This window comes from Somniosus microcephalus, chromosome 15 (genome assembly GCF_052327205.1).
Source record: "Somniosus microcephalus isolate GS21.2 chromosome 15, FLI_Smic_1.0, whole genome shotgun sequence".
Taxonomy (NCBI): Eukaryota; Metazoa; Chordata; class Chondrichthyes; order Squaliformes; family Somniosidae; genus Somniosus; species Somniosus microcephalus.
The window spans coordinates 4006451-4028688 of record NC_141001.1 but is presented as its reverse complement, the minus strand read 5'-3'; the positions used below and the strand labels follow the sequence as shown (position 1 = coordinate 4028688).

Genomic DNA, 22238 nt, shown 5'->3' with positions numbered 1-22238 from the left:
GTTGCCTGGCCTGCTGAGTTTTTCCAGCATTTTCTGTTGTTATTGGGGAATGGGACTAATTGGAGAGCTCTTTCAGAGAGCCAGCACAGGAACGATGGGCCGAATGTTGTCCGTCTGTGTTGTGCGATTCTATGACCGTATGATGGTGGGGGAGCTGAGGGCAGTTATATCCTCCATGCACCTGAGTTGAGAACAGTGGTCTCGCCAAAAGGTGGTGAATTGACCAGTCTGAGCTGCCGCATTCTGTGAGGAGGTGAAAGCACCTCCTGCACCTGGCCTCTGAATATAACGGCATGTGACAACAGCAAGGTTCGATTCCCCTCACACTGTCCCTATCACCATCTGAAGAACAGGACACTCACCACATCAGCAATGGTGATCACTGGCCAGTGATGGTCTCCAAATCACACTCTTCCCCGATTAAACTCCGTGGAAAGAATCAGCCATAGGCACACATATAGAAAGCAACATCGCCATCTGCACTCTCAGCATGGCAATGTCAGGGATCTGTGACAATGATTGGGGCAGTCCTTATGTGTGAGCACACAGTGCAGGTCTAGCATAGCTGTGTAGCATCTGTGCGTGTGGTCCTTACAGGTGTGTGCAGTATCCGTGCATGTGGTCCTTACAGGTGTGTGCAGTATCTGTGCATGTGGTCCTTACAGGTGTGTGCAGTATCTGTGCATGTGGTCCTTACAGGTGTGTGCAGTATCCGTGCGTGTGGTCCTTACAGGTGTGTGCAGTATCCGTGCATGTGGTCCTTACAGGTGTGTGCAGTATCTGTGCATGTGGTCCTTACAGGTGTGTGCAGTATCCGTGCGTGTGGTCCTTACAGGTGTGTGCAGTATCCGTGCGTGTGGTCCTTACAGGTGTGTGCAGTATCCGTGCGTGTGGTCCTTACAGGTGTGTGCAGTATCTGTGCATGTGGTCCTTACAGGTGTGTGCAGTATCCGTGCATGTGGTCCTTACAGGTGTGTGCAGTATCCGTGCATGTGGTCCTTACAGGTGTGTGCAGTATCCGTGCATGTGGTCCTTACAGGTGTGTGCAGTATCCGTGCATGTGGTCCTTACAGGTGTGTGCAGTATCTGTGCATGTGGTCCTTACAGGTTAGAAATCAGGGGTGTTCAAACTGTATATGATTTTGCGGATAATACTGTGATGTAAGGGACCCGCTCCCAATTTTTCCCATTTTCCCAGCAGTCCCGCCTCCAAACTCGCCTCCTCAGGGATGGGAAAATTCCCCCATAGTCTCTCAGACTAGTATTAGAATAATTAGATAGGTGCGTAGAATCTGCCTGAATTTTTGTTCCCTGCGGATGTTATAGCATTCTGCAGTTTGACGGTCATAAATAATCTCGTTTTCAAGTCAGGATTTCAACCTTGTTTATGTTTCTCTAATTTGACCAAGCAAGGACCTATGTTATATTTCTTCCATTATTGCTAATAACCATGTTATAATGCTAAGTTAGGACTTTGACTTTTGTAATGAAATGTGTTTGTCGTGCCTGTATTCGTTTTGCACTCATGTATATTACCCTCCCCCACACAGTGTATAGTTTCACTTCCTCTTTCCTGACTAACCTGGAATGTTCCAGGTCTTGGCTCTTGGCTCCGCCCCTGACTTCTCTTACATAAAGATCCCAGGATCTGTATGACTCATTCCTGCGAGCCAGTGTGTTCACAGAATCACAGAATCACAGAAACCCCACAGTGCAGATAGAGGCCATTTCGGCCCATCGAGCCTGCACCGACACATATCCCACCCGATCCCCGTAACCCCTGCACCGACACATATCCCACCCGATCCCCGTAACCCCTACACCAACACATATCCCACTCTATCCCCGTATTTAATCCCCCTAACACTAAGGGTCAATTTATCATAGCCAATCAACCTAACCCGCACATCTTTGGACTGTGGGAGGAAACCGGAGCACCCGGAGGAAACCCACGCGAACACGGGGAGAATGTGCAAACTCCACACAGACAGTCGCCCGAGGCCGGATTCGAACCCGGGTCCCTGGCGCTGTGAGGCAACAGTGCTAACCACTATGCCACCGTGCTCTGATCTTAGTGATTAAAAGCGTTAGCTCTGATCTTAGTGATTAAAAGCCAACTTGTTAAAGTATAACTTCTAGTTTTGTGGTTATTGAAGGCACATCAACTTTGTTTAACAAAACTGCTTTAAAATGTGTAAGTTAACCAGTGTATGAGAACAGAATAGAAGAAATCTTTGGGAAGTTAATGATTCATTCCATGGTACAATAGTCTGATAATGAAATAGTTAGTTTTGCAAAGCTAAATCTGGATGAACAGCATGAACATAAATAACTGATAACAAGCAGTTACGAACATCTGATGGCCAAGAATGGCATGTCTGACTCCAAACTAGGGAGGATCGAGACAAGAGAGATAAGACACGAATTCCAAAGAAAGAACCTTCAGGAAGATTAAACAAGAAGACAAATTGAATGAGGTAGTGAGACCCCCTTTTGGGGAAGGCTTTCATCCAAGAACCAAGACAAAGAACTTTAGCTGTCATTTGGTGATGAGGTTTTAGAGGAACCTCTATAGGTTAAATGGTTTTGTCAGTTACTTGGCCTCAGGCCCACCCCTAAAAAAGAATAAAAGTAACACCGAGTGCTTGTCCACACAGACGGTGGAAGGGAGAGCCAAAGAGAAGTTAGGCTAGTCGAACGCTCTTTTGAGAGTGATCCCACGCTCACCATCGGAAGGATCTAGAGAGAGAGAGAGAGAGAGAAGCCGGAAGCCAGAGAACTGTTCACGCACGCCAGCCGTCTGTCTGGTCAGGACCGGTACCAGCTGCTTTTCACGGTCGTTATCTTTTTGCTGTATAACCGGCATGTTATGTTCCATCTTAAACTCTGATTAAACACAATGGGGGGAAAATTCAGTTGTTTGCGCCTCCCGTTAGCCAGCGCTCTGAGGGCGCTAATGGGGCACAAAGCAACTAGCGCCCGGGCGCGCCGGTTTGCGCCGCTCACGAAATTAACTAGACATTTTGCAGTGGTGCTAAACACTACCACCACGATCTCCTGCGCCGCCAGATCGTGACGTCAGTCGCGTGCGCAACGCCCCGGACTGGATATTGAGTGGCGCCCCCTGCCTTACCGCCTGCCGCTAGCAACGATAGATTGAGGGGAGCGTTTTGCTGTCAGGAAGGGACTGGGGGAGCGCTATTTAAAGGCGACCGCTTCCTGCCTTTTTTTGTTGGTGACATTTTTGCACCACGCATTCTGAGAGCGAGAGAGAGAGACTTCAGGAGAGATTCAATGCTGTGTGAAGGAGTTTTGGGTACTGAGCAGCACTTTGCAGGTTTATTTTGATTTGCCCTTCCTTGTATCAATTTAGAAGAGACTGTGGGGGCTGCACTCTGAGCTCTTTCCCTGGGCCTCTCCATTGTTCTTTCCAACAGAATTGATGTACAGGTCTCTCCAGGCCGGGATTCAAGGCTGCAATGAGCAGGATGTGGATGGAGAGCAAGATCGACCCTCCCTTGTAAGATAAAAACAGAAAATGCTGGAGAAACTCAGCAGGTCAAGCAGCATCTGTGAAGAGAGAAACAGAGTTAGCGTTTCAGATCGATGACCTTTCATCAGAACTCCCCTTTAAGAACTGGCCGGTGCCAGTGTGTCTGTGTTCCATTGCTGACTGACAACACATGAGCTTCGCCAGCGCTCTGAGGTAGCGCCTCGCTCCTCGGCCTTTGCGCCTTAAGACAGGTGTGAAGCGCCTGATTTAGCGCTCCAATCACCTCCAGGGGCGATAAAAGCTTGCCGTCAGAGGCAATAATTAGCGCCAGGGGTTAAACTTTGCGCACGGCCGATAATGGCGCCCCAAACGGGGCGATACTGAATTTTTCCCCCAATATACTCACCATATTGGTTTGCAGTCGATCCTAATATTTTGAAAGACTAGAAATAAGCTACTAATTGGTCTAATAGAAACATAGAAAACTAGGAGCAGGAGTAGGCCATTCGGCCCTTCGAGCCTGCTCCGCCGTGCAATATGATCATGGCTGATCCTCAACCTCAATACCATATTCCCACTCTCTCCCCATACCCCTTGATGCCTTTTGTGTCTAGAAATCTATCTATCTCCTTCTTAAATATATTCAGTGACTTGGCCTCCACTGCCTTCTGTGGTAGAGAATTCCACAGGTTCACCACCCTCTGAGTGAAGAATTTCTCCTCATCTCAGTCCTAAATGTCCTACCCCGTATCCTGAGACTGTGACCCCTCGTTCTAGACACCCCAGCCAGGGGAAACATCCTCCCTGCATCCAGTCTGTCTAGCCCTGTCAGAATTTTATACGTTTCAATGAGATCCCCTCTCATTTTTCTAAACTCTAGTGAATACAGGCCTAGTCGACCCAATCTCTCCTCATACGACAGCCCTGCCATCTCAGGAATCAGTCTGGTGAACCTTCGTTGCACTCCCTCTATGGCAAGTATATCCTTTCTTAGGTAAGGAGACTAAAACTGCACACAGTACTCCAGGTGTGGTCTCACCAAGGCCCTGTATAACTGTAGTAAGACATCCTTGCTCCTGTACTCAAATCCTCTTGCAATGAAGGCCAACATATCATTTGCCTTCCTAACTGCTTGTTGCACCTGCATGTTTACTTTCAGTGACTGGTGTACAAGGACACCCAGGTCCCTTTGTACATCAACATTTCCCAATCTATCACCATTTAAATAATACTCTGCCTTTCTGTTTTTCCTACCGAAGTGGATAACTTCACATTTATCCACGTTATACTGCATCTGCCATGTATTTGCCCACTCACTCAACTTGTCTAAATCACCTTGAACCACTTTGCATCCTCCTCACACGTCACAATCCCACCTAGTTTCATGTTGTCAGCAAACTTGGAAATATTACATTTGGTTCCCTCATCCAAATCATTGATCTATATTGTGAATAGCTGGGGCCCAAGCACTGATCCCTGCGGTACCCCACTAGTCACTGCCTGCCACCCCGAAAAAGACCCATTTATTCCTACTCTCTGTTTCCTGTGTTAACTAATTTTCAATCCATGTCAGTATATTACCCAATCTCTACAAAATGGCGACCGTGGCAGGACTGCAAAAGGGTTATTATGGAGAAACGAGTTAAAGGCGGACTCAGTCTATAACATCACTACAAGGTGCCAGGTGGGACGACTGGGTAGGAAACCTCGAAAGGGGTGCGTTTCATCACTGAAACCTGAAACAAAATGGCGGGTGCTTATTATTGTAAGAGATAAAGTCATGAACAGTCTCTCAGAGGAGTTAGGGGTCCAGGGGACCAAGAGGTTATCGGAGTTATGCAAAAGGATGGATGTAGTACTCCAAGTGCTTGGACGAGATCTCCCAAGTGAATGCGAAGAAACTTAAAACATAAAGAGGGTGTTGTGGTTGAAAAGGAGTCAGCAGAGACTTCGGTTCGGTACAACGATCGCTTTATTCAAGTGCACAGGGAGAAATCTCCCTTCCACGAGGGTCAAGAGGATTTCTGTCTTTACAGCGAGAAGCGAGTTGCTTTTATTCTTGGAAACCGCAAAGATCAACATGTTTTTGTACGTTCGCATATTATACACTTTGACTGTGGTTTCTGCTTGTCACAGTCACTTGTCCATCACAGTCCGCAGGTACCGCCTGGATAATATCCCAAGCTCCTATTGCCTTATCCTCGCACTGAACCACCACCCTGTTTTCTTTTCCAAACCTCCTGGGGTCCCGGTCCAAATCTTTGGGCCTTTTTTTCTCCCTGTCCATCCAGCACCTGCTCACTCCTCGCCCCCGGCGCCCAGGGGGTGCCACCCCCTGAGCCTCGGTTGACATATTTGGACCGTGTAAAGGTAGATGGGACTCACTGAAGCCATCCCTCCTGGCAGAGGAGAGACAGGATTGTCCACCATCACCCATCCAGTCGCTGCCTTCAGTGATGTGCGGGCCTGCTCTGTGCTGAGAGTGTGTTCCAGGCATGTCTGGAGGGATCTCAGCGGGTAACACTGGGCGGTAGATCCAGTGCCCATCCCACAACAAATTCAAATTCAAATTCAAATGCTTTATTGGCATGAAAGTTTACAGGGAACCATATTGCCAAAGCTTACATAACAAAAAGTACAGGTTTCCAACATTCTGTAGGTGTCAAACGTTTTTGACCCTCGTTGGGTACAGGCAGTATTAATTTTAAACAGTCGTTGACCCTCGTTGGGTGCATTCAGTATTAATTTAAAACAGTCGTTGGGTACATTCGGTATTAATTTAAACATTTTTAGAGTATATATGCTATGGGTGTGCTCGTTAGTCACTCACTGTTCCTCAGGTTGTGACATGTTGTTACATATTGGGCACCAAGATATGGTCTGTCTCCCTCCCCCAGGACTATTCTTAATTTTGACAGGTCATCCAATTCTTTGAAATCTGGGGTTGTAAGGCTGAGCTTGTCAAAATATATGTTTCTTGTCTTGTTGAATTTTTTGCATTTTAGGAGGAAGTGCACCTCTGTCTCAACCTCGCTGGCCAGACAGTGATCACATATTCTATTTTCTTTAGGTTGCCAGGATTTCTTGTATCTTCCTTTTTCAATTGCCAGTTGGTGGTCGCTTAGTCTGTATCTGGTGAGGGTCTGTCTCTGTTTTGTGTCTCTGATGGTCGAGAGATAGTCTGCCAGTTTATATTCTCTTTTTAGGGCCCGGTAGCATTCTAATCTGCTTTGGCTTTTGGTTATTTTGTTCCAATGTTCCAGGTAGCTTTCTTTGCATTGTTTAATGATTTGGTTCACTCGGATTGGTGTTTGGGGAGCAGTGTTGGTCTGGGACTGGTCAGGGTCCGGCTGGGTAGGAGAACTTAGTTTCAGTAACATCTGACTCAGGGGACTCGTTTCTGGGTTCAGCTCTTGGGTCTGGAGGGCTTTAAAATGAAGGGTGTCTGGGGAACTAGATTTGAGGTGATTTAGAAAGTTTAGTGCTCATTTTTGGATGTTTATTATCAGTGGGTATCTGCCTAGTTCGGCTCTACATGCATTTGTTGGTGTTTTCCTTTGGGTGCGAAGAATGCTTCGGCAAAATTCTGCATGTAGGGCTTCTATTGTGTGTTTTTCCCATTTAGTGTAGCTATGGTGATTGAGTGGGCCCCATACTTCACTACCATACAGCGCAATGGGCAGGATTATCATATCAAATATTTTGAGCCAGATTTTGATTGGAATTTGGATGTTGTAGAATTTTCTTTTTATTGCATATAGGGCTCTTCGGGCTTTTTCTTTTAGTGCATTCACTGCTATGTTGAAGCTCCCTGATGCTGTAATGGTTAGACCAAGGTAAGTGTAGCTCATAGTGTGCCCTATGGTGGTATCACTGAGAGTAAACTGGTATTTGTTTTCCTGACATCTGGGCCTTTTTTGAAAAATCATGATGTTGGTTTTCTTTAGATTTACTGTCAGGGCCCAATTTTGGCAGTATTTGTCGAGTAGGTCTAAATGTTGCTGTAATCCCTGTTCTGTGGGAGACAGCAGAACTAGGTCGTCCGCATAGAACAGGGACCTCACTTCCTCATCCAGGAGACAGAGGCCCGGTGACTCGCTTTGCTCCAGCTTGTCTGCTAACTCATTTATGTATATGTTGAACAGGGTCGGACTCAAATTGCAACCCTGCCGGACGCCTCTTCTCTGGGTGAAGAAACCGGTGCGTTTGTCTCCAATTTTGACACCGCATTTATTTTTCAGATACATCGATTTAATAAGGTCATAGACTTTGCCCCCTATTCCACACTGAAGAAGTTTGTAATAGAGCCCTTCATGCCAAATAGAGTCAAAAGCTTTCTTGAAGTCAATGAAACAAGCGAATATTTTCCCATTTTTTGTTTGGTGCATATGTTTTTCAATGAGAGTGTGAAGGGTATAGATATGGTCGGTGGTGCGGTGTTTTGGAAGAAAGCCTATTTGGTTTTTTCTAAGGATATTATGTTTATTAAGAAAATCCAGTAATCTGCTATTTAGAATACTGCAGAATAACTTCCCTAGACAACTGTTGACACAGATGCCACGGTAGTTGTTTGGGTCTGATTTGTTTCCACTTTTATATATGGGAGAGATGAGTCCTTGGCACCAGATATCTGGAAAACAGCCCGAACGTAATATGATGTTGAATAACTTGAGTACAGCACCCTGCACCTCCATAGTGCTGAACTTGAGCATTTCATTTTTGATGTTGTCTGGACCACAGGCTTTCTTTAGGTGGAGAGATTTTGTTTTTGTGGCCAGTTCTTTCCAAGTGATTGGGGAGTCCAGAGGGTTTTGGTTGTCTTTAATTGTTGCTTCTAATGTGTGGAGTTTTTCTGTGACCTGATGTTGACTTGAGTTTGATTCGTTTACTGGGATGTCTTTGTAGAGGTTTTCAAAATGTGTTCTCCAGATGTCACCATCTTGGATTAGTAATGCTTGTAATTGAGTTGTACTCAGGTTATTCCACATATCCCAGAATTGATTTTGATTAATGGAGTTTTCAATTTCTTCAAGTCTTTTGTGGGTATAGTTTTGTGTTTTGTTCCTAATGGTGTGTTTATATCTTTTGAGGGTCTCATTGTATCTAATACGCAGGTCTGGGTTGTTTGGTTGGCGATGCTTTTGGTTTGATATTTTTCTCAGGTCTTTTCTGGCATTTTTGCATTCGTGATCAAACCATTTCTCATTTTTTTGTCTTTTGTAACGTTTCCTCTTCTGTTTCACAAGGTCGGCTTTTACAGCTGCCTCATGGAAGATCCTATTAATATCGTCTGTGGCCATGTTTACACCATCTCTGGTGACCTCATATAGATTTTCTTTAAATTTTGATATTTTACTTGTGAGATCAGGTGAATTTAGTGCTGTGGTGAATTTATCTCCACTGTCTGGGGCCCATCTGTATGTCTGGTTTAGTTTATGGAGCTTACTGGGTTCCTTTTTTGTGTCTGTAGTTTGGGCAGAAAGTTTAAGGTACACATTTATTTGGTTATGGTCTGAGAGGGGGGATTGCTGCCTGACAGTGAATGAGTTGATATCGCAGGGGTCCATGTCAGTGATTGTATAATCCACTACACTAGACCCAAGAGTTGAGGAATATGTGAGTCTCCCTAAGGAGTCCCCTCTGAACCTACCGTTAACTATGTACAGGCCTACGGCTCGGCAGAGTTGCACTACCTCCCTACCGCTTTTATTTATTTCACAGTCAAGGTTGTTCCGATTTGCGATGGCTGGTGTGACATATAAAGGGGTCTGGCCAAACACATGGTTGTTGCCCTGTGGGTCTATGAAGTCAGGTTCACAACCGGTCCTTGCATTTAGGTCCCCACATAGTAGCACCTTTCCTTGGGCCTGGAAATGGCTGATTTCCATGTGGAGAGTATCAAATAACTCCTCTTCAAAATATGGCGATTCTAAAACACCTAGACATTACAATATTACACTCATTACATATATCGCATTATATACACACTGGAGTATTGCTGTGTCATCGCTCCGCCCAGTTGCTAGGGGCCGGGCCGCGGTGTCATCGCTCCGCCCAGTTGCTAGGGGCCGGGCCGCGGTGTCATCGCTCCGCCCAGTTGCTAGGGGCCGGGCCGCGGTGTCATCGCTCCGCCTAGTTGCTAGGGGCCGGGCCGCGGTTTAAGGTTCCCCCGACTCCGCCCCAGGCCCTGGTATATAGTTCCGGGGTGCCGGGGGCCCCGGCGCGACTCCAGGATGGCGAGTGGCTGTGATGCTGCGATCCTGGGCTCCCGGGCTCTGCTGTGCGCTCTGCTGCTGCTCGGGCTCCTGAGAGCGGCGGAGGGAAGGAAACTGAGATTTGTCAACCTGGTGAGTGAGAAACTGAGAGTGAGAGCTGGAGTGAGAGAGAGAGAGAGAGAGAAATAGAGAGAGAGAGTGCTGGAGAGTGAGAGAGTGAGAGAGAGATAGCGATAGAGAGCGAGATAGTGAGAGAAAGAAATAGATAGATACAGAGAGTGAGAGAGAGAGAGAAATAGAGAGAGAGAGAGAGATCTCTCTTACCCAACAAATGTCAAATCGATTGACACCTACAGAATGTTGGAAAACTGTACCTTTTTGCTATGTAAGCTTTGGCAATATGGTTCTCTGTAAACTTTCATGCCAATAAAGCATTTTAATTGGAATTGGAATTGGAATTGGAGATCATGACGATGCTGAACAGCCTGATAGAAAGCCGGAGAAATTATTAATATTGTTATTTATCATTATCATTATTGTTATCTTATCAGCATTATTACTATTATTAGATAGATATATGTGCATGCCTCATGAAATTTATACTAAATCATCATTTAGCATTATAGAAAATAGTGTTTCCACACTCATCCCACAAAATAGGTCCATTTTATTTCGTTTTATTGAACTATATAAGTGTGTTCTTTCCACATAAGCTGCTGGAATATCCAGGGCCTCCGCTCCTCAACTTTTGGGATGAAGAGTACAGACCCTGAATTCCTAAAAGCTATAAAAGACATTGATATAATTGTGTTAACAGAAACATGGTGCCAAAAGGACGTGCTGACCCACTGGAATAGCAAAAAAAGATGTTTACTTATGTGCGATCTACATACCTCCAATAGAATCGCCATATTTCGAAGAGGAGTTATTTGATACTCTCCACATGGAAATCAGCCATTTCCAGGCCCAAGGAAAGGTGATAATATGTGGGGACATAAATGCAAGGACCGGTTGTGAACCTGACTTCATAGACCCACAGGGAAACAACCATGTGTTTGGCCAGACCCCTTTAGATGTCACACCAGCCATCGCAAATCGGAACAACCTTGATCGTGAAATAAATAAAAGCGGTAGGGAGGTAGTGCAACTCTGCCGAGCCTTAGGCCTGTACATAGTTAACGGTAGGTTCAGAGGGGACTCCCTAGGGAGACTCACATACTCCTCAACTCTTGGGTCTAGTGTGGTGGACTATACAATCACTGACCTGGACCCCTGCGATATCAACTCATTCACTGTCAGGCAGCAATCCCCCCTCTCAGACCATAACCAAATAAATATGTACCTTAAACTTTCTGCCCAAACGACAGACACAAAAAAGGAACCCAGTAAGCTCCATAAAATAAACCAGACATACAGATGGGCCCCAGACAGTGGAGAAAAATTCATCACAGCACTAAAGTCACCTGATCTCACAAGTAAAATATCAAAATTTAAAGAAAACCCATACGAGATCACCAGAGATGGTGTAAAAATGGCCATAGAGGATATAAATATGATCTTCCATGAGGCAGCTGTAAAAGCCGACCTTGTGAAACAGAAGAGGAAGCATCACAAAAGACAAAATAAAAATAAGAAATGGTTTGACCACGAATGCAAAAATGCCAGAAAAGACCTGAGAAAAATATCAAACCAAAAGCATCGCCAACCAAACAATCCGGACCTACGTACTAGATACAATGAAACCCTCAAAAGATATAAACACACCATTAGGAACAAAACACAAAACTATACCCACAAAATACTCGAAGAAATTGAAAACTCCACCAATCCAAAACAATTCTGGGAAATGTGGAATAACCTGAGTACAACACAATTGCAAGCATTACCAATCCAAGATGGCGACATCTGGAGAACACATTTTGAAAACCTCTACAAAGACATCCCAATAAACGAAACAAACCCAAGTCAACATCAGGTCACAGAAAAACTCCACACATTAGAAGCAACAATTAAAGACAACCAAAACCCTCTAGACTCCCCAATCACATGGAAAGAACTGGCCACAAAAACAAAATCTCTCCACCTAAAGAAAGCCTGTGGCCCAGACAACATCAAAAATGAAATGCTCAAGTTCAGCAATATGGAGATGCAGGGTGCGATACTCAAACTATTCAACATCATATTACGCTCAGGCTGTTTTCCCGATATCTGGTGCCAAGGACTAATCTCCCCCATATATAAAAGTGGAAACAAATCAGACCCAAATAACTACCGCGGCATCTGTGTCAACAGTTGTCTAGGGAAGTTATTCTGCAGTATTCTAAATAGTAGATTACTTGATTTTCTTAACAAACATAATATCCTCAGAAAAAACCAAATAGGCTTTCTTCCAAAACACCGCACAGCCGACCATATCTATACCCTTCACACCCTCATTGGAAAACATATACACCAAACAAAAAATGGGAAAATATTCGCCTGTTTCATCGACTTCAAGAAAGCCTTTGACTCTATATGGCACGAAGGGCTCTATTATAAACTTCTTCAGTGTGGAATAGGGGGCAAAGTCTATGACCTTATTAAATCAATGTATCTGAAAAACAAATGCGGGGTCAAAATTGGAGACAAACGCACCGATTTCTTCACCCAGAGAAGAGGCGTCCGGCAGGGCTGCAATTTGAGCCCGACCCTGTTCAACATATACATAAATGAATTAGCAGATATGCTGGAGCAAAGCGAGTCACCAGGTCTCCGTCTCCTGGATGGAGAAGTGAAATCCCTGTTCTATGCGGACGACCTGGTTCTGCTGTCTCCCACAGAACAGGGATTACAGCAACAACTAGACCTACTCGACAAATACTGCCAAAATTGGGCTCTAACAGTAAATCTAAAGAAAACCAACATCATGATTTTTCAAAAAAGGCCCAGATGTCAGGAAAACAAATACCAGTTTACCCTCAGTGATACCACTATAGGACACACTATGAGCTACACCTACCTTGGTCTAACTATTACAGCATCAGGGAGCTTCAGCATAGCAGTGAATGCACTAAAAGAAAAAGCCCGAAGAGCCCTATATGCAATAAAAAGAAAATTCTACAACATCCAAATCCCAATCAAAATCTGGCTCAAAATATTTGACAGCATAATCCTGCCCATTGCACTGTACGGTAGTGAAGTATGGGGCCCGCTAAATCACCAAAGCTACACTAAATGGGAAAAACACACAATAGAAGCCCTACATGCAGAATTCTGCCGAAGCATCCTTCGCACCCAAAGAAAAACGCCAACAAATGCATGCAGAGCCGAACTAGGCAGATACCCACTGATAATAAACATCCAAAAACGAGCACTAAACTTCCTAAATCACCTCAAATCTAGCTCCCCAGACACCCTTCATTTCAAAGCCTTTCAGACCCAAGAGCTAAACCCAGAAAAGAGTCCCCTGAGTCAGCTGCTACTGAAACTAAGTACTCAGCCGGACCCTGACCAGCCCCAGACCAACACAGCCGTCCAAACACCAATCCGAGTGAACCAAATCATTAAAAAATGCAAAGAAACCTACCTGGAACATTGGAACAAAATAACTGAAAGCCAAAGCAGATTAGAATGTTACCGGGCCCTAAAAAGAGAATATAAACTGGCAGACTACCTCACGACCATCAGAGACACAAAACAGAGACAGACCCTCACCAGGTACAGACTAAGCGACCACCAACTGGAAATTGAAAAAGGCAGATACAAGAAATCCTGGCAGCCTAGAGAGAATAGAATATGCGATCAATGTCTGGCTGGCGAGGTTGAAACAGAAATGCATTTCCTCCTAAAATGCGAAAAATTCAACACATCAAGAAACATATTATTCAACAAGCTAAGCCAAACAACCCCAGATTTCAAGGAATTGGATGATCTGTCAAAATTGAGATTAGTCCTAGGAGAAGGAGACAGACCATACCTTGGGGCCAAATATGTAACAACATGTCACAACCTGAGGACTGTTTAAAAGTAAGACTGTTTAAAATTAATATTGAACGTACCAAATGAAGTAGAAAGACTGTTTAAAATTAATATTGTTTAAAAGTAATATTGTATGTACCCAACAAATGTCAAATCGATTGACACCTACAGAATGTTGGAAAACTGTACCTTTTTGCTATGTAAGCTTTGGCAATATGGTTCTCTGTAAACTTTCATGCCAATAAAGCATTTGAACTGAACTGAACTGAACTGATAGAGAGAGAGAGAGAAATAGAGAGAGAGAGAGAGAGAAATAGAGATAGAGATAGAGATAGAAATAGAGATAGAGATAGAAATAGAGATAGAGATAGAAATAGAGATAGAGAGATAGAGATAGAGAGAGAGAGAGAAATAGAGAGAGAGAGAGAAATAGAGATAGAGAGAGAGAGAGAAATAGAGATAGAGAGAGATAGAGAGAGAGAAATAGAGAGAGAGAGAGAGAGAGAAATAGAGAGAGAGAGAGAGAGAGAGAAATAGAGAGAGAGAGAAATAGAGATAGAGAGAGAGAGAGAGAAATAGAGATAGAGATAGAGATAGAGATAGAGATAGAAATAGAGATAGAGATAGAGATAGAAATAGAGAGATAGAGATAGAGATAGAGAGAGAGAGAGAGAGAGAAATAGAGAGAGAGAGAGAAATAGAGATAGAGAGATAGAGATAGAGAGAGAGAGAGAAATAGAGAGAGAGAGAGAAATAGAGATAGAGAGAGAGAGAGAAATAGAGATAGAGAGAGATAGAGAGAGAGAAATAGAGAGAGAGAGAGAGAGAAATAGAGAGAGAGAGAGAGAGAGAGAAAGAGAGAGAGAGAAATAGAGATAGAGAGAGAGAGAGAGATAGAGAGAGAGAGAGAGAGAGAGAAATAGAGAGAGAGAGAGAGAAATAGAGAGAGAGAGAGAGAGAAATAGAGATAGAGAGAGAGAGAGAAATAGAGAGAGAGAGAGAGAGAGAGAAATAGAGAGAGAGAGAGAGAAATAGAGAGAGAGAGAGAGAGAAATAGAGATAGAGAGAGAGAGAGAGAAATAGAGAGAGAGAGAAATAGAGAGAGAGAGAGAGAGAAATAGAGAGAGAGAGAAATAGAGATAGAGAGAGAGAGAGAGATAGAGAGAGAGAGAGAGAGAGAGAAATAGAGAGAGAGAGAGAAATAGAGAGAGAGAGAGAGAGAAATAGAGATAGAGAGAGAGAGAGAGAAATAGAGAGAGAGAGAGAGAAATAGAGAGAGAGAGAGAGAGAGAGAGAAATAGAGAGAGAAATAGAGATAGAGAGAGAGAGAGAAATAGAGATAGAGATAGAGAGAGAGAGAGAAATAGAGAGAGAGAGAGAGAAATAGAGATAGAGAGAGAGAGAGAGAGAGAAATAGAGATAGAGAGAGAAATAGAGAGAGAGAGAGAGAGAGAAATAGAGAGAGAGAGAGAGAAATAGAGATAGAGAGAGAGAGAGAGAGAGAGAGAGAGAGAGAAATAGAGAGAGAGAGAGAGAGAAATAGAGAGAGAGAGAGAGAGAGAATAGAGATAGAGAGAGAGAGAGAATAGAGAGAGAGAGAGAAATAGAGATAGAGAGAGAGAGAGAAATAGAGATAGAGAGAGAGAGAGAAATAGAGAGAGAGAGAGAGAGAGCCTTAGGCCTGTACATAGTTAATGGTAGGTTCAGAGGGGACTCCCAAGGGAGACTCACATACTCCTCAACTCTTGGGTCTAGTGTGGTGGACTATACAATCACTGACCTGGACCCCTGCGATATCAACGCATTCACTGTCAGGCAGCAATCCCCCCTCTCAGACCATAACCAAATAAATGTGTACCTTAAACTTTCTGCCCAAACTACAGACACAAAAAAGGAACACAGTAAGCTACATAAAATAAACCAGACATACATATGGGCCCCAGACAGTGGAGATAAATTCATCACAGCACTAAATTCACCTGATCTCACAAGTAAAATTTCAAAATTTAAAGAAAATCTATATGAGATCACCAGAGATGGTGTAAACACGGCCATAGAGGAAGCGTCACAAAAGACAAAATAAAAATATGAAATGGTTTGACCACGAATGCAAAAATGCCAGAAAAGACCTGAGAAAAATATCAAACCAAAAGCATCGGCAACCAAACAATCCGGACCTACGTACTAGATACAATGAAACCCTCAAAAGATATAAACACACCATTAGGAACAAAACACAAAACTATACCCACAAAATACTCGAAGAAATTGAAAACTCCACCAATCCAAAACAATTCTGGGAAATGTGGAATAACCTGAGTACAACACAATTGCAAGCATTACCAATCCAAGATGGCGACATCTGGAGAACACATTTTGAAAACCTCTACAAAGACATCCCAATGAACAAAACAAACCCAAGTCAACATCAGGTCACAGAAAAACTCCACACATTAGAAGCAACAATTAAAGACAACCAAAACCCTCTAGACTCCCCAATCACATGGAAAGAACTGGCCACAAAAACAAAATCTCTCCACCTAAAGAAAGCCTGTGGCCCAGACAACATCAAAAATGAAATGCTAAAGTTCAGCAATATGGAGATGCAGGGTGCGATACTCAAACTATTCAACATCATATTACGCTCAGGCTGTTTTCCCGATATCTGGTGCCAAGGACTAATCTCCCCCATATATAAAAGTGGAAACAAATCAGACCCAAATAACTACCGCGGCATCTGTGTCAACAGTTGTCTAGGGAAGTTATTCTGCAGTATTCTAAATAGTAGATTACTTGATTTTCTTAACAAACATAATATCCTCAGAAAAAACCAAATAGGCTTTCTTCCAAAACACCGCACCGCCGACCATATCTATACCCTTCACACCCTCATTGAAAAACATAAACACCAAACAAAAAATGGGAAAATATTCGCCTGTTTCATCGACTTCAAGAAAGCCTTTGACTCTATATGGCACGAAGGGCTCTATTATAAACTTCTTCAGTGTGGAATAGGGGGCAAAGTCTATGACCTTATTAAATCAATGTATCTGAAAAACAAATGCGGGGTCAAAATTGGAGACAAACGCACCGATTTCTTCACCCAGAGAAGAGGCGTCCGGCAGGGCTGCAATTTGAGCCCGACCCTGTTCAACATATACATAAATGAATTAGCAGACATGCTGGAGCAAAGCGAGTCACCAGGTCTCCGTCTCCTGGATGGAGAAGTGAAGTCCCTGTTCTATGCGGACGACCTGGTTCTACTGTCTCCCACAGAACAGGGATTACAGCAACAACTAGACCTACTCGACAAATACTGCCAAAATTGGGCTCTAACAGTAAATCTAAAGAAAACCAACATCATGATTTTTCAGAAAAGACCCAGATGTCAGGAAAACAAATACCAGTTTACCCTCAGTGATACCACTATAGGACACACTATGAGCTACACCTACCTTGGTCTAACTATTACAGCATCAGGGAGCTTCAGCATAGCAGTGAATGCACTAAAAGAAAAAGCCCGAAGAGCCCTATATGCAATAAAAAGAAAATTCTACAACATCCAAATCCCAATCAAAATCTGGCTCAAAATATTTGACAGCATAATCCTGCCCATTGCACTGTACGGTAGTGAAGTATGGGGCCCGCTAAATCACCAAAGCTACACTAAATGGGAAAAACACACAATAGAAGCCCTACATGCAGAATTCTGCCGAAGCATCCTTCGCACCCAAAGAAAAACGCCAACAAATGCATGCAGAGCCGAACTAGGCAGATACCCACTGATAAACATCCAAAAACGAGCACTAAACTTCCTAAATCACCTCAAATCTAACTCCCCAGACACCCTTCATTTCAAAGCCTTTCAGACCCAAGAGCTAAACCCAGAAAAGAGTCCCCTGAGTCAGCTGCTACTGAAACTAAGTACTCAGCCGGACCCTGACCAGCCCCAGACCAACACAGCCGTCCAAACACCAATCCGAGTGAACCAAATCATTAAAAAATGCAAAGAAACCTACCTGGAACATTGGAACAAAATAACCGAAAGCCAAAGCAGATTAGAATGTTACCGGGCCCTAAAAAGAGAATATAAACTGGCAGACTACCTCACGACCATCAGAGACACAAAACAGAGACAGACCCTCACCAGGTACAGACTAAGCGACCACCAACTGGAAATTGAAAAAGGCAGATACAAGAAATCCTGGCAGCCTAGAGAGAATAGAATATGCGATCAATGTCTGGCTGGCGAGGTTGAAACAGAAATGCATTTCCTCCTAAAATGCGAAAAATTCAACACATCAAGAAACATATTATTCAACAAGCTAAGCCAAACAACCCCAGATTTCAAGGAATTGGATGATCTGTCAAAATTGAGATTAGTCCTAGGAGAAGGAGACAGACCATACCTTGGGGCCAAATATGTAACAACATGTCACAACCTGAGGACTGTTTAAAAGTAAGACTGTTTAAAATTAATATTGAACGTACCAAATGAAGTAGAAAGACTGTTTAAAATTAATATTGTTTAAAAGTAATATTGTATGTACCCAACAAATGTCAAATCGATTGACACCTACAGAATGTTGGAAAACTGTACCTTTTTGCTATGTAAGCTTTGGCAATATGGTTCTCTGTAAACTTTCATGCCAATAAAGCATTTGAACTGAACTGAATAGAGATAGAGAGAGAGAGAGAAATAGAGATAGAGAGAGAGAGAGAAATAGAGATAGAGAGAGAGAGAGAAATAGAGAGAGAGAGAGAGAGAAATAGAGATAGAGAGAGAGAGAGAGAAATAGAGATAGAGAGAGAGAGAGAAATAGAGATAGAGAGAGAGATAGAGAGATAGAGAGAAATAGAGATAGAGATAGAGAGAGAAATAGAGATAGAGAGAGAAATAGAGATAGAGAGAGAGAGAGAGAGAGAAATAGAGAGAGAGAGAAATAGAGATAGAGAGAGAGAGAGAGAAATAGAGATAGAGAGAGAGAGAGAGAAATAGAGAGAGAGATAGAGATAGAGAGAGAGAGAGAAATAGAGAGAGAAATACAGAGAGAGAGAGAAATGGAGATAGAGATAGAGAGAGTGCTGGAGAGTGAGATAGAGAGAAATAGAGATAGAGTGCTGGAAAGTGAGTGTGTGTGTGAGAGAAAGAGAGACAGAGAGAGAGAGAGAGGGAGAGGGAGATAGAGAGGCAGAGAATGAGCAGCAGTCAGGGAGTGGTGGAGACAGAGATGCACTTCCTCACAGCTTGTGGAAAATATCAGGGCATCAGGGAGAATTTCTACCAAAAATTCACAAAAATATGCCCTGAATTCAGAAATTTGAATGACGACCAAAAACTCCCATACCTACTAGGGGAACAGAGAAATTGTGTAACCTTAGCGGCACACTATGTTACAGTTTGCCATAAACAGAGGGACAACCAGTAAACGTAAGAAAAGAGTATATAAAAATTATACGAAGGTATATTTATACACTCAGGGATATATCTGTTTATACACTGTATGAATAGATCTGCGTTTATGTGTTCAACCATGAATGTTTTTTGATGCTTTGGCAACATAAGATGTACCTTATCATGCCAATAAAGCGATTTGAATTGAATTGGGGGAGAGGGAGAGAGGGAGAAGTAGAGATAGATAGATAGTGAGAGTGAGTGACAGAGAGAGAAATAGAGATAGAGTGCTGGAGAGTGAGTGTGTGTGTGAGAGACGGAGAAGGAGTGTGTGTATGAGAGAGAGAGACAGACAGACAGACAGAGAGAGAGACACAGAGAGTGAGAGAGAGAGAAATAGAGACAGATACAGTGCTGGAGAGTGAGAGTGAGAGTGCACTTCCTCACAGCTTGTGGAAAATATCAGGGCATAAGGGAGAATTTCTACCCAAAATTCACAAAAATATGCCCGGAATTCAGAAATTTGAATGACGACCAAAAACTCCCATACCTACTAGGGGAACAGAGAAACTGTGTAACCTTAGCGGCACACTATGTTACAGCTTGCCATAAACAGAGGGACAACCATTAAATCTAAGAAAAGAGTATATACAAATTATATGAATGTATATTTATACACTCAGGGATATATCTGTTCATACACTATATGGATAGATCTGCGTTTATGTGTTCAACCATAAATGTTTTTCGATGCTTTGGCAACATAAGATGTACCTTGTCATGCCAATAAAGCGATTTGAATTGAATTCAGAGACAGAGTGACAGAGACAGAGTGACAGACGGGGGGAGTGAGAGACGGGAGAGACGGAGGAGGGGAAAGAGAGTGAGGGGGGGAGAGTGGGTGTGCAGAGAGTGAGAGACGGGGGGCAGAGAGAGACAAACACTGGGGGAGAGGGAGACAGACACTGGGGGGGAGAGAGAGACAGACACTGGGGGGGAGAGAGTGAGAGACACGGGGGGGGAGGGGAGAGTGAGAGACACGGGGAGAGAGTGAGAGACACAGGGAGAGAGTGAGAGACGGGGGGGGAGAGAGTGAGAGACGGGGGGGGAGAGAGTGAGAGACGGGGGGGGAGAGAGTGAGAGACGGGGGGGGGAGAGAGTGAGAGACGGGGGGGAGAGAGAGTGAGAGACACGGGGGGGGAGAGAGAGTGAGAGACACCGGGGGGAGAGAGAGTGAGAGACACCGGGGGGAGAGAGTGAGAGACACCGGGGGGGAGAGAGTGAGAGAGACACGGGGGGGAGAGAGTGAGAGAGACACGGGGGGGAGAGAGTGAGAGAGACACGGGGGGGAGAGAGTGAGAGACACGGGGGGGAGAGAGTGAGAGACACGGGGGGAGAGAGAGTGAGAGACACGGGGGGGAGAGAGAGTGAGAGACACGGGGGGGGAGAGAGAGTGAGAGACACGGGGGGAGAGAGAGTGAGAGACACGGGGGGAGAGAGAGTGAGACACGGGGGGAGAGAGAGTGAGAGACGGGGGGAGAGAGAGTGAGAGACGGGGGGGAGAGAGAGAGACGGGGGGAGAGAGAGTGAGAGACGGGGGGGGGGAGAGAGTGAGAGGCGGGGGGGAGAGAGTGAGAGACACGGGGGGGAGAGAGAGTGAGAGACACGGGGGGAGAGAGAGTGAGAGACACGGGGAGAGAGAGTGAGAGACACGGGGGGAGAGAGAGTGAGAGACTTATAAACTTCCTTGAGGAGCACAATGTCTTGAATAAAAGCCAAATTGGATTCCTGCCAAACTATAGAACATCAGATCATGGGCCAGAAATTCCAGAACGGGGCTTGCAGCGCGTGCAAGCCCCGTATTTGCACTTACCCCGTGCTCCTGCCGATCAGCTCCAGGGACGCCTGCACTTGCAGAAACTGAAAGAAGAATCCCGGGCAGCGTATGACGTCACGCCGCCCAGGAGTGCAGCCAGCGCGGAGCCAGGAGCGCAGCCAGCGCGGAGCCAGGAGCGTGCAGGTGTAAGTGAGACACGCCCTTTGAGGTCTCAGTTTCACTGGACACGCCCCCAATGTTTCTGTCAAGCTGCTTTGCTTTTTTACATGCAAAGCAGCAGTTTAAATAGGTTTTTGGAAGTTTTTTGAAGATTTTGGTAACTTTTATAAACTTTTTAAAATGTTTACATTATTTTGAGTAATCTGAAGTAGTTTTAAAGAGAATTAAAGCAATTTAAAGACTTTTAAAAGCCCTAAAAGAATTTTTTAAATTCCATTTATTTATTTAGCATTGTCGTCGTCATACGTGTCTTCACACTGTTCCCTTTGGGGAACTGTATGAAGTGGTGGAAAGGATTTATGGCCGTGATTAACGCTCATTCCGTGACCGTAACCATCTTTGAACCAGCCATTAGGGCGGTTAGTCCTATGGCGGGAGGGTTTTACGGGCTCCCACAAGCTATACAAGGAGGGGGGGGCCACCCACACCCATGGACGCAAATATCCCACTGGATGTCAACCCAGAATTTAGAGCCGGAGCTCCGACTCCACTTGCCGGGACTGTCTGGAGCGGGGTTCGAAACCCTACCCTGATCTGGCCCAGCGGCGGGGATCTTACCGCTATGACAAAGGCCCAATCCGATTAGCAACGTGAAATGGCAGCATAGGGCTCCAGTCACGGGGAGGGAAAAGGCGCAGGAAACGTATGGGTGTCACCTTTTGTGCGGAGTGGGCCTTTTGCGTAGCAGTAAGCATCCCCGCCGCTGGGCCAGAAGGAGTAGGGTTTTGAACCCCACTCCAGACAGTCCCGGCAAGTGGAGTCGGAGCTCCAACTTTAAATTCTGGGTGGACATCCAGCGGGATACTTGCGTCCGTGGGTGTTGGTGGCCCCCCCCCCCGTCAGATGGGTTGTGGGAGCCCGTAAAACCCTCCCGCCATAGGACTAACCACCCTAATGGCTGGTTCAAAGATGGTTACGGTCACGGAATGAGCGTTAATCACGGCCATAAATCCTTCCACCACTTCATACAGTTCCCCAAAGGGAACAGTGTGAGGATACGTCCGATGATGACCTCTTGCGCAATGCACCTCCTTGGACCCTCAGTCGCAGATGCGAGGGGGCAAGTCGTGCAATTGTTAAATTTTTTATTTTATTGACATGTAAAATGTTGGCCCAATAATT

General features: G+C 44.6%; 1 protein-coding gene and 1 long non-coding RNA gene across 4 annotated transcripts in view; one reads left to right on the top strand and one right to left on the bottom strand.

Moving 5' to 3' along the window:
* The window catches only part of LOC147106507 (uncharacterized), a 91879-nt gene extending 70701 nt beyond the window's left edge, over nt 1-21178 (bottom strand). The window contains exon 1 of one of the 2 annotated variants that reach the window (XR_015080938.1): nt 20934-21178. This is a non-coding gene — a long non-coding RNA (uncharacterized LOC147106507). Of the gene's footprint in view, nt 1-9481; nt 9669-20933 lie in introns of those variants that run through there. The other variant, XR_015080937.1, reaches the window with a different exon arrangement.
* The window catches only part of acp2 (acid phosphatase 2, lysosomal), a 191107-nt gene continuing 178577 nt past the window's right edge, over nt 9709-22238 (top strand). For both annotated transcript variants that reach the window (XM_086007464.1, XM_086007463.1), the window contains exon 1: nt 9709-9840. In XM_086007464.1, the coding sequence (XP_085863590.1) occupies nt 9727-9840 (114 nt within the window). In that variant the 5' untranslated portion in view covers nt 9709-9726. The remainder of the gene's footprint in view (nt 9841-22238) is intronic.